Source organism: Microcebus murinus, chromosome X (genome assembly GCF_040939455.1).
Source record: "Microcebus murinus isolate Inina chromosome X, M.murinus_Inina_mat1.0, whole genome shotgun sequence".
Classification (NCBI taxonomy): Eukaryota; Metazoa; Chordata; class Mammalia; order Primates; family Cheirogaleidae; genus Microcebus; species Microcebus murinus.
The window spans coordinates 96,693,230-96,703,053 of NC_134136.1; the positions used below are offsets into that span (position 1 = coordinate 96,693,230).

The 9,824-nt window shown below is 47.5% G+C and overlaps 2 protein-coding genes across 6 annotated transcripts in view; one reads left to right on the forward strand and one right to left on the reverse strand.

Annotated features, from left to right (window-relative positions):
- Positions 1 to 8,701, forward strand: part of CNKSR2 (connector enhancer of kinase suppressor of Ras 2) — a 268,980-nt gene extending 260,279 nt beyond the window's left edge. For 4 of the 5 annotated variants that reach the window (XM_012784628.3, XM_020285003.2, XM_012784627.3 and 1 more), the window contains 2 exons: positions 30 to 226; positions 2,711 to 8,701. In XM_012784628.3, coding sequence (XP_012640082.1) covers positions 30 to 226; positions 2,711 to 2,926 — 413 coding nt within the window. In that variant the 3' untranslated portion in view covers positions 2,927 to 8,701. Of the gene's footprint in view, positions 1 to 29; positions 227 to 2,710 lie in introns of those variants that run through there. The other variant, XR_012916031.1, reaches the window with a different exon arrangement.
- Positions 6,155 to 8,851, reverse strand: KLHL34 (kelch like family member 34). Its single transcript, XM_020285004.2, has one exon. The coding sequence runs from the start codon at positions 8,167 to 8,169 to the stop codon at positions 6,211 to 6,213; it is 1,959 nt and encodes a 652-aa protein (XP_020140593.2). The 5' UTR covers positions 8,170 to 8,851; the 3' UTR covers positions 6,155 to 6,210.
- Between the last annotated feature and the right edge of the window lie 973 nt (positions 8,852 to 9,824).

The following is a 9,824-nucleotide window of genomic DNA, read 5'->3' on the forward strand; positions in this document are numbered from 1 at the left end:
TCTCTTCTCTCTCTTCGTGGACATTGCAGGTGAAAGTGGAGAAGAAAAGTTAGGAGATTCACTGCAAGATTTATACAGGGCATTGGAGCAAGCTAGTCTGTCACCACTAGGAGAACATCGTATTTCAACCAAGATGGAATACAAGCTATCATTTATAAAAAGATGTAATGATCCTGTAATGAATGAAAAACTACACAGGCTGAGAATTCTCAAAAGCACTTTAAAGGTAAGATATGAAATGGAAGGAGAAATTTCTTTGAAAAGATTCATTCTTGAACTCAAAGTAGATTACCAGACACTATAGGTTAAGAAATATAAAATGGGGGCCTAGGGGATAGGAACAAGTAAACAAGAACCTGAAACTGAACCGTTCCTATGTTATAATAAGTACATTGATAAAGAGGAGATCATTTTTTTATTAACATCTCAAAGCACTGATTAAATGTTACTGTGACTTAGTTCTAGAAGAAAACAGGATGTGATTGAATTTTTTTTCCAAAAATGCAGGGCTGGTGTTATTCTTCAGTCTTTCAATTTCCCAAGATAAATATACCAGGTAGTGTAATTATTAGAGTTATTAAAAGAACTCAGAATGCACAATGAAGTAGTGGGTGCAAAAACAGTTTGAGATATTTTGTGATTATTTCCTGCGTGAACTACAGCGCATTTGGAGTGAAGCTACAGTGATTCATGTTCCATGTAGAAATTTTATAATTGGTCTGTTTATGTTATCAGTTCCCAGTTCACATGTTACTTTCCTGTTATACATTTTCGTAAGAGCTTGCATTGTCTTCAATCTTCTTATTATGCCACCCCCAGTTTGGGGAGGAGGTGGTGAGGACAGGGGAGCTGAGAGGCAGGAAGTTAAAGAAGGAAGCAGACAAGTGAGCCTTCCTCACAGTGTATGTCTGGGGAGGGTTCACCACACAAACCATCTGAGCAGGCCCTGTACCCTTAAAAAATCAAAGACAGAAAAGAACTCTCACACAGAGTAGGTGCCTCAGTAATTCCAGGAAACAAAAGGTCAAAGGGCTCCATTGGGAAATATTTTAGACCCATAGCACATGCCTGCTGAGGTTTTTTAATTTTGAAATATGGAAAATCAATGATTTGGAAAATTTTCAGGTAGCAAGCAGCCAAGTTTTCAGAGTCAATTAGCTTTTCATTGGTATTCATGCAAATACTGCAAATCCATAGGACAATTTGATGGGCTTTTGGTAACTAAGACCAGAATTTTAGAAGAAGCTACTCATAAGAATTCATAAGCTATTCATATTCATAAGAATAATTTCAGTAACCAACCTTACTCCAAAGCTATCCTCACCCTCCCACCTTATAGAGCCTCCTTCTTTTCCCCCATTCAGTTCTAAACTTCCTGGTTTAGAGAGCAGGTGGGCATTTTGAAGCAGGTCAGTTTCACAGATCTCAAAGACTTGCTCCTCTCCCTCTCTCTCGCAGCCCCTCGCCCTTCTTTTTATGCTCTGTAGATTTCCCCAAAGCATTTTATTCCAGTGATGAAAAATATGAGCTACTGATGATGTTCAGTTCAATAAGTATTGATGAATCACCAGGTACATGATACTGTGCTCGACTCTCTGGGGCAAAGAAAGATAATGCAAAAGTCACTGTAAAGAAATGTCCCTTGTGGGTTCAAATGAAATATACTTTTTGGTATGGAAAATTAATAGGGAATGAAATATTTTATTAGGGAAGGACAACTAATCAAGCAACTCTGGCTGTGTCTTGTTCCTGGAATTTTAACAGGCCCCCTCACCAATCACAGATCTTGGATCCCACCATAGGCAACTCACAACATCCTCAGTCCCAGCCCTCTTCCATATTCTGTTCAACCTCACAGACCAAAACAACTTCTTAGGTGCCTTGCTGTCTTCTTTCCCTCTTATCTCTGGCTGGCACAGAGGCAAGCCCTCTCATTTCCTGCAGAACATTTCCTATACTTCCCTTAACCCTTCCTTGGCTTCATAAAAGGCAGGACTGAGCTGCTCAGACTGTCTTAAGCCCTTTCCTCTGTCTCACCTTCCACCTGGGAGATTCTCTTCTTCCACAATAGTTGCAATAGTTGTACCTTGGTGGTTTATACCAAAATGAAGTTTAGTCTTCAGCTGAGACCCAGCGTCCAACATGGAAGGGAGAGCCATTCTCCATTACAGGCCCCTAGAGCTACAAGAAGGGAGCCATAATACTCAACAAGAATTTCGTATTTGTGATGACAGGAGGGCCATGCTACTCTCAGTCAAGCGTGAGGAGCTTACCATAAGCAAGAGAAAGAGGACAGATACAAAAGTGGCTCAAGAGACAGAATTTGCTAATTCCACTCAGTGGCAGTAATGGAATAGTTTAGGGACATAGACGAGGGAGAAAAACCTTTTTTTTTTTCCAAGTGTTTAAGGAAGGCTTCAAGAAATGAGAGGCTTTTGAACTGGATCTTGAAGAATGAGGGAAATTTCCATAGGCAGAGATGGACAATAGGACAGGCCAAGAGAAAAAATAAACCACACAGAATGGGCAAGACGAGGGATACCTTGGGTATAGAAAAAAGTATACCAGGATTTGAATCTAAATAGCTGAGTTTGAGTATACCAAAGTTGCTTCTTAATGGGCTCATTAGCTTTTTGCCTATTAACTTTTTATTTTAAACTTGAGTGAAAGTTTGTCACCATCTTAACTGCTGAATCCGTTTGCTTTTCAGGCCAGAGAAGGGGAAGTAGCCATTATCGATAAAGTCTTAGACAATCCAGACCTGACATCTAAAGAATTCCAACAATGGAAGCAGATGTACCTCGACCTTTTCTTGGATATCTGTCAAAATACCACCTCAAATGACCCACTAAGTATTTCTTCTGAAGTAGATGTAATCACTTCCTCTCTGACACACACTCATTCATACATTGAAACGCATGTGTAAGTGTATTCTGCCTTCAGGCATTCTAGCACCTGCTGGCACTCTGAACAAGTATATGAGGTAGTTTTTATATCAGTGTGTGGGACACTTGACAAGCTATACTTTAATGTTACCAAACTATATGAAACCAGATACGGTCATAAAACTACTATCTTTAATGAGCATTTGTATATTTTATATGCAGTCAGTGCTCAGCTTATGTTTACCATGTGCAAAATCAACTGTCTTTAATGACTTAAAATTAACTTTTGCAAACAATTCTAAATACAGGTGGTCTTCAAGTAGTAAAACCACAAAAAGGCAGTTTTCTATCTAAGGTCATCTTTTCTCCCTTTAAGTTAATTTTATATAAACAAGACTTCAAAAGTAAATCACATTTTTTCAGGTGCAGACATCCTTGTGGGTGGGAAAGAATTTAAACCTTTTTTATATTTATTAAAATGTTCTAAGAATTTTCTTAAACATTGCACAAAGTTTAATGCTGTAGTTTTATTTTTGTGAAATGTAGATGCGCATACAAGAGCTAAGCAAAATAGAAGAGCATCAACATAAGAAAAGTTCAGGTATCTAATATTCGTCTTAATAGTCTATTAACTTGTGAAAGCTGGTTAATGGAAATACTATTCCAAATCTATGAGAACACTTAATGGTGTATCAGGGCAAAGCTTTGTAAGATGTTTTTGTAACTAAGACCAAAATTGAAGATAGAGCTGCTTTATTTTCTTGGTTTAAATCTTCCTTTATTTTTGTAGCGATGAAATGCTGATTGTGTACAGAAGAATTTGAGAATGGATTTTTTAAAAGACTTAACTCACCCAGAAAGGCAGCTAACAGCTATATATATGATTTCAGCCCAAACTCATGTTTTTACACTCCAACTCTTAAAAGACAACATATAAACTGAAATGAATCGACTCTAGTTAGTTTCCAATTTTTCCCCTAGTCCATTTATTAAACTTATGTAATTATACTTCAGGCAGGGAAGTACAATATGTTTAGTTATAGGCTGATGTGTGTTATAATATAGAAAACAATGTTGAAAAATAAAAGCGTACTTCTTTCCTAAGAAGCAAGAGGGTGATGGTCACTCAGATGTCACATTGAATTATACGAGAGAAACAATTTAGAGGTTTTTTCCTAGCTTCATGAATTGTTTTATAGAGTGGATGAAGTCTATGAAAAAGTCCTCTTCATGTATTTCCATTTATAAGCATCTCATTTTTGAAAGTGATCACAGCATGAAAATGACTGTGCTGCTTTTTAGTGTCTGGCTGCATAATGTACAAAGTCACAATTTGCTGTTTTTTCAGGAGGAGGAAGGGACCCTCCTTTACTATTCTATATCCTAAAATCTACTTCTAATCAGCTTTATACTGTTGCCTGTACAGCTCAGTGAATGTACTTTCATCTTTAAGAGTTCAGATATATGCCAGTGAATATTTTTGCTGTAGAGGAAAAAGTAAAAACTCCACAGCGGGGATCATTTTCTTTGCTTTTGAAACACCATTGAATCACTATCGTTTTGCAGACTTTGCACAACTGTACAGGAGAGTGGCCTTTCTACAGCACATTTTCAGTAATCCTATATTTAGTCAAATGGATGAGAAATCATGTATTAATGTTTGTATGGAATTTTGGGTCCAGTGTAATATTTTTATCATTTAAAAAAACTCTATTTGTAAAAACATTTATTTACTGCATGAATATTGACACACATAAAATTTGTGGGATTTTGTATATGTAAAAACAAAACAAAACAAGACAAAACAAAACAAAAAAAAAACCCTCTTGTCCTAAAATGAAGTGTGCTTGTTACAGGTGTTTAGACTTATTGATGTTTACTAGACCAAACGTGTATGTTCACTTAAAAATATCTGTACCTGATGGACGTGTCATGTATACGGTGGCTAGGTTGTGGCCTACAAACAGCAAGCAGTTGATGGGAAGACTAGCTCTGTTGCTCCTAAGCAGGTTTTACTTTTGTAAAGTCAGCTCTGTTGTTTTAAATGGTACAAGTTAAACTAATGAATTTTAAAAGAGTCGTGGCTAGCCTAGCATGAAAGAGACCTTTTAACACTATATAGTATCTGTACATTTTATTGCATTCGTTTCAAATCTAGGAGAGAGGCAGCACTGTAAACTGAAGTCAAATAAATTCAGCTCTTAATGAATCCTTATAAAGCACCTACTTTATTCATGCAAAGTCCTTACCACATTTCTTTGTGACCTGATCACATTGCTACCACCCCAGTTCCAAATTCTAACTTTGCCATCTCAGTGGTGGCACAAGCAAGAAGTAGTACCTGTTCAGGGTACTCGAGTATCTTCTCTAAGACCTAGAAAAATCAACCTCATTTCCCATTCACCTGACACAAACTTCCTACTCCTCCTTACTTTTTCCTGTGATTCTTTTGTGGAAGTAGGGGGAACTACCAAAAATAAATTAATTTTTTAAAATATAACCTACAGCATTTCTGCAGAATGAGCATTTAAAGAGGATGAAAGAAATAAATAGGTTTTTGTTTAGTTTGGTTAGATTTTCCACTTAACTGGTGGAGCCTGATTGTTGTGGCTAAGGATTGCTGAATGTGACTTAAAACCAATGAGCTGCCTAAGGCCAGGGCAATGATAGCCTAGGGGTGGGGAATGGCAACAGAAGAATTTAAGGATACTTTCTAGAAAAAAATATGTGCTTTCTTAGAGATTTTTTTCCCTCTCAGTTCCATAGTTATATCAAACCATCAGAACAGAACTATAACTATGGCTCTGGATCATAAAATCACAGTTCTCCTTACAATGATTTCATGCTATTTAACCAAGGCACTTCCCCTCCGCTATTTATTCAGATAATGCCATCTTCTAGGATTTTATTACAGCCTTTATAGCCAACAATTTTCTGGGTTTTGTACATAACTTTCTGTGGTAAATTTTTTGCCTTTTTTGGCACAAAATAATCACTGTTTTGCACCTTAAGGAAACACTTTAAGAGGGAAAATAAGGTCATGTTTTATTTTCAAAAGTCCATCTTTAACCCTGAGAGCGTCTTTGTAAAAATCACCAGCTCACTGAAGCTGATTCATATATATCCTTCTATTTGACCCCTCCTGTCGCTCATTCTCAGCTCAAAGGGAAATGTTCCTCTTTGGCCAAAGCCTTGTTTGCCTTCTTGACCTTCAGAAGCCACTTGGCTTCCAGAGTCCCAAATCTTAGGAAAAGCCCATCTGTTGCTCTGTAAGACTTTCTCCTCTGTTGCCCAGCGGGGAGGGGTGGGGAGTGGAGTAATTCGTTCAGCCCAGCACTAAATCTAGAGCCTCTCCAGGCTCTCCTCCCTCCCTCTCCTCGTCCCCACCCTCGGCCAGCTGCAGCACTGCGCACTGCAGGCCGCTCCAGGCCCAGGGCAGCGCGCAGCCAATGTCCTCCCAGCGATCCAGGTCCAGGTCGTAGCCCACCACGTTGCGAGTAGGTACCTGGCGCGAGTCCCGCCACTTAAGGCCGCCCAGCAGGAGCACAGTCTCCTCCACCACGGCCAACCCATAGGAGAAGCGGTCGTAGGGTAGTGGCCGCAACCGAGTCCACTGGTCTGCGCCAGGGTCGTAACGCTCGATCTCAGAGAAGGGCTCGTATCGTCCCAGAAAAGCGAACACCGCGCCGCGCAGCACCGCCATGTGGTGCCCATACCGGGCCGTGCCCATAGGCGCCTTCTTGCTCCACACCTGTTCCCCAGGGCCCAAGGCGTACAGGTCCCGGAGGCTGCTCGTGCCGCCTTCACCTCTCCCCGCACCGCCTTCACCTCTCCCCGCCTTGCCACCAGAGATGTACAAGACACCACGGTCCCCGACAGCTCCGGCATGGCCGTGCAGCGCCCGCGGCAGCGCCCCGGCCGCCGTCCAGCGGTCCCAGCGCAGTTCGTATATCTCCACCGAGGCCAGAGCCTCGCCGCCCGCGCCCAGGCCCCCGACGGCCAGAAGCCTCTCGCCCACGGCGCCGCACCAGAAGTGTGCCCGCGCTTCCCGCATGGCGGGCACCTCAGTCCAAACGTGGAAGCGCGGGTCGTAACGATGCACTTGGGCTGTGACCGCCCGCGAGCCGTCAGCAGAAGAGGCACTGCCGGAAGGACATTCTCCGCCCAGGACAAACAGGAAGTTGCCCAGGGTGCACACGCTGTGCCCCAACAGCGGTGTGGGCAGCTGCGTAAGGCTGCGCCAGCGGTGATTGTACACGTCGAAGGCCACTATGTTCTGGGTGAGCTCCCACTCCTCCTCTTCCTCCTCCTCCTCCTCTGACTCTTCCTCTTCTTCCTCCTCGGGCTCCACCAAGGCGACCCGGCCCCTAACTGGCCCCCGCGGGGCTACAACCTCCTCGGTCACCGCCTCCCGCGCCCGGCGCCCCCCGACCAGCAAGATGCGGGTCTGGGGGCTCCGGACGCTGGTCTGCTCGCCTTGCATGAGCGGCTGGCGGGAGGGCGCCGTGTGGTAGTTAAGGGCCTGGATGATCAGACCCTTCACCCGGGCGGGCAGCACGAGGCCGGAACCCGAGTACACGCGCCGCAGCACGTCGGCGGGCACTAGGCCGAAGCGAACACGCTCGAGCAGCTCTGCGCAGTGCGCCTGGCGCTCTGCCGCGGGCTCCTGCCGCAGCCAGGCCAGCGCCAGGCCCAGCAGCCGGGCCTCGGGCACGCGTGCCACGTCGGGAGCCCCCAGCACTGCCCTCAGCGACGTGGGGTTGAGCTCCAGGAGTCCTGCCAGGCCCGCGCCCCGCGCCAGCATCTCCCGCAAGTGGCGCATGATGCAGTGCTCCGCCGCTTCCAGCGTGTGAGCCAGGCCGAAGCGCGCCGCCACGTTGGCGGCAAAACAGCAATTCTCTGGAGCCAGCTGGCGTTCCAGGTAGCGCCCACACAGTCCCAGGGCCTCGGTAACCTGCAGGTAGCTGGCGGCCTCCAATGTGTCCTCTACGGTGTCCATGGAGAGTGACAGCCAGGCCGTATAGATGAAGTCCAGCAGGCGCTGCAGACCAGCCGCCGACGGCACGTGTAAGTGGATCACGCGCGCCCGGGATTCCCGAGTGTAGCTCTTGAACAGGGCCCTGAAGTAGTCGCTAGAGCACGCCAAGAGTGACCTGTGCGCCGGGAATTCGCTGCCCTCGGCCTCCAGTATAACGTCACAGAGGAAGCCCTCGGCGCGCAGGGCCTGGTAGCCGGTGAGCAGCGCGCCGCCATGAGCCTTGCAGTAAGACAGGAAGTAACTCATTATGCCCAGGGCGGGAAGCGGGCAGAGCCTGAGGCATCCCGGGGCGCGGCACTCCGGGGCCCCCCGTGCGAGCCGCAGAGCCCTTAACAGGGGCCCATTTTTGCGTGCTCAGCGTAAAATCCAGGGCTCCTTCACCCAGACCCGCAGATCGCCCGGTGCCCCTCTTACAGCAAATCCGGTCCGGGAACGGTTTCCAGAAGCCCCTAGCATCCAAGGGCGCGGAGTTTGGAGTCTGCCGGGGAGTGTGCGGTTTGGTTTCCACGGCTGCCGAGGCCGCCAGCCCCTTACCCAAAGCCTCCTCCCCAGCCCAATTCGGAGAGCTCACACCTGCACGCCAGGAGCGGCGGTGGCTGTGCACCATCACCTGGAAGGACCGGGCTGCCAGTGGATTCCGGGGTAGTGGGTCTCCGACGGCGCAGATGCGGCCCCGAATCGGGGCGTCCCGGGAGTGTGGGGCGAAGGCTCTGACCTTCCAGGGCAGGAAGAGGAGGACGGGTTCTGCGGGCACCCGCGAGGGCTGGGGACAACTGGTTATGGGGCGGGTGGGGAGGGGGGTGAGCTTGTTCCGCGCGGAGGATCAAATCAAAGCCTGGGAGATTAGGTAGGGGAGGGCGCGGGTCAGAGCGGCCGGTCCAAGGCATGATTGGGCGCCGCACATAACATGCCGGTAGCTCACAGCGACAGGAATAGCGCGCCGCCTCGGCCTCCCGGGCGCGCCCCGCCCTGCGCCCCGACTGCTGGCCGCAAACCGAGGGCACAGGCGCGGGAGTAGCGGCCCGAGCCAGGGGCTTGACTCCGGTGACCCAACTGGTCGCCAGTCACCACAGGGTCCCTAGAGCCCGGCTGCGGGGGGCGGGTCGCAGGAGCCCTTCGGCCCGGTGGTGTCCGGAGAAGGACGCCTGGCTAGGCCGGTGGAGTTTCGACCTCCCGGTGCCCCTGTGTCTGGGAAAGAAGCCCTGGCTCAACTCTCTGCTTTGTGGAGGCCCTAATTAATCCAGCGGGAGCGGGGATTAAGCGGCGACTTTGCGCGCTGACACCCAGTAGGCCGCTGCGCGCTGAGAAGCCACTGGCGGGAACCACGCCCGGGCGAAGCACAGGCTCCCTGCCAGCGGCGCTAGGTAACTCGTCCCTCACCTGGACTCACCCTTGCGAGATGCTGGGCCTACTCAGCGCCCTTCCCGAGGCAGCTGGCGTCTCCAGGGCTGGCTTGTTTCACATAGTGCGTTCGGGAATGCTAACACACCCACCCGCTCCCGACCCAGCTGAATTCTCTCCCTTCCTGTTCTTGTATCCTACCCGCCCCATCCCTTTGTAACATGGACTAGGAAATTGTGGGTGACTCGGATTTTCTGCCATTAAATGACCATTTCCTTTAAAAAAAAATAATTCGTTCCAGTGTCTCTCCCTGACTTTCCGCGCTCTGATCTAATTAACGGCTGCTACATCCTCAATGCCATGACGAGATAATGGACAGTAAGATTGCAAACCTCGGTAGAGCTGTAGTTTCGCAGGGCTCCTCCTCATAAAGTGATGTTTGTAACAAACACCCAGCACAGAAACGATGACTAAAACCATCCCGATCTTGAAACATTAGGAAAGCATCCCTCCATCGCCTCCACCCCGTTCTTAAATAAGTATAACTGTTTTTTCTTTGC

Bases quoted from the DNA above. Each gene is read 5' to 3' on its own strand.
- KLHL34 (XM_020285004.2), bottom strand. From the start codon at position 8,169: ATGAGTTACTTCCTGTCTTACTGCAAGGCTCATGGCGGCGCGCTGCTC.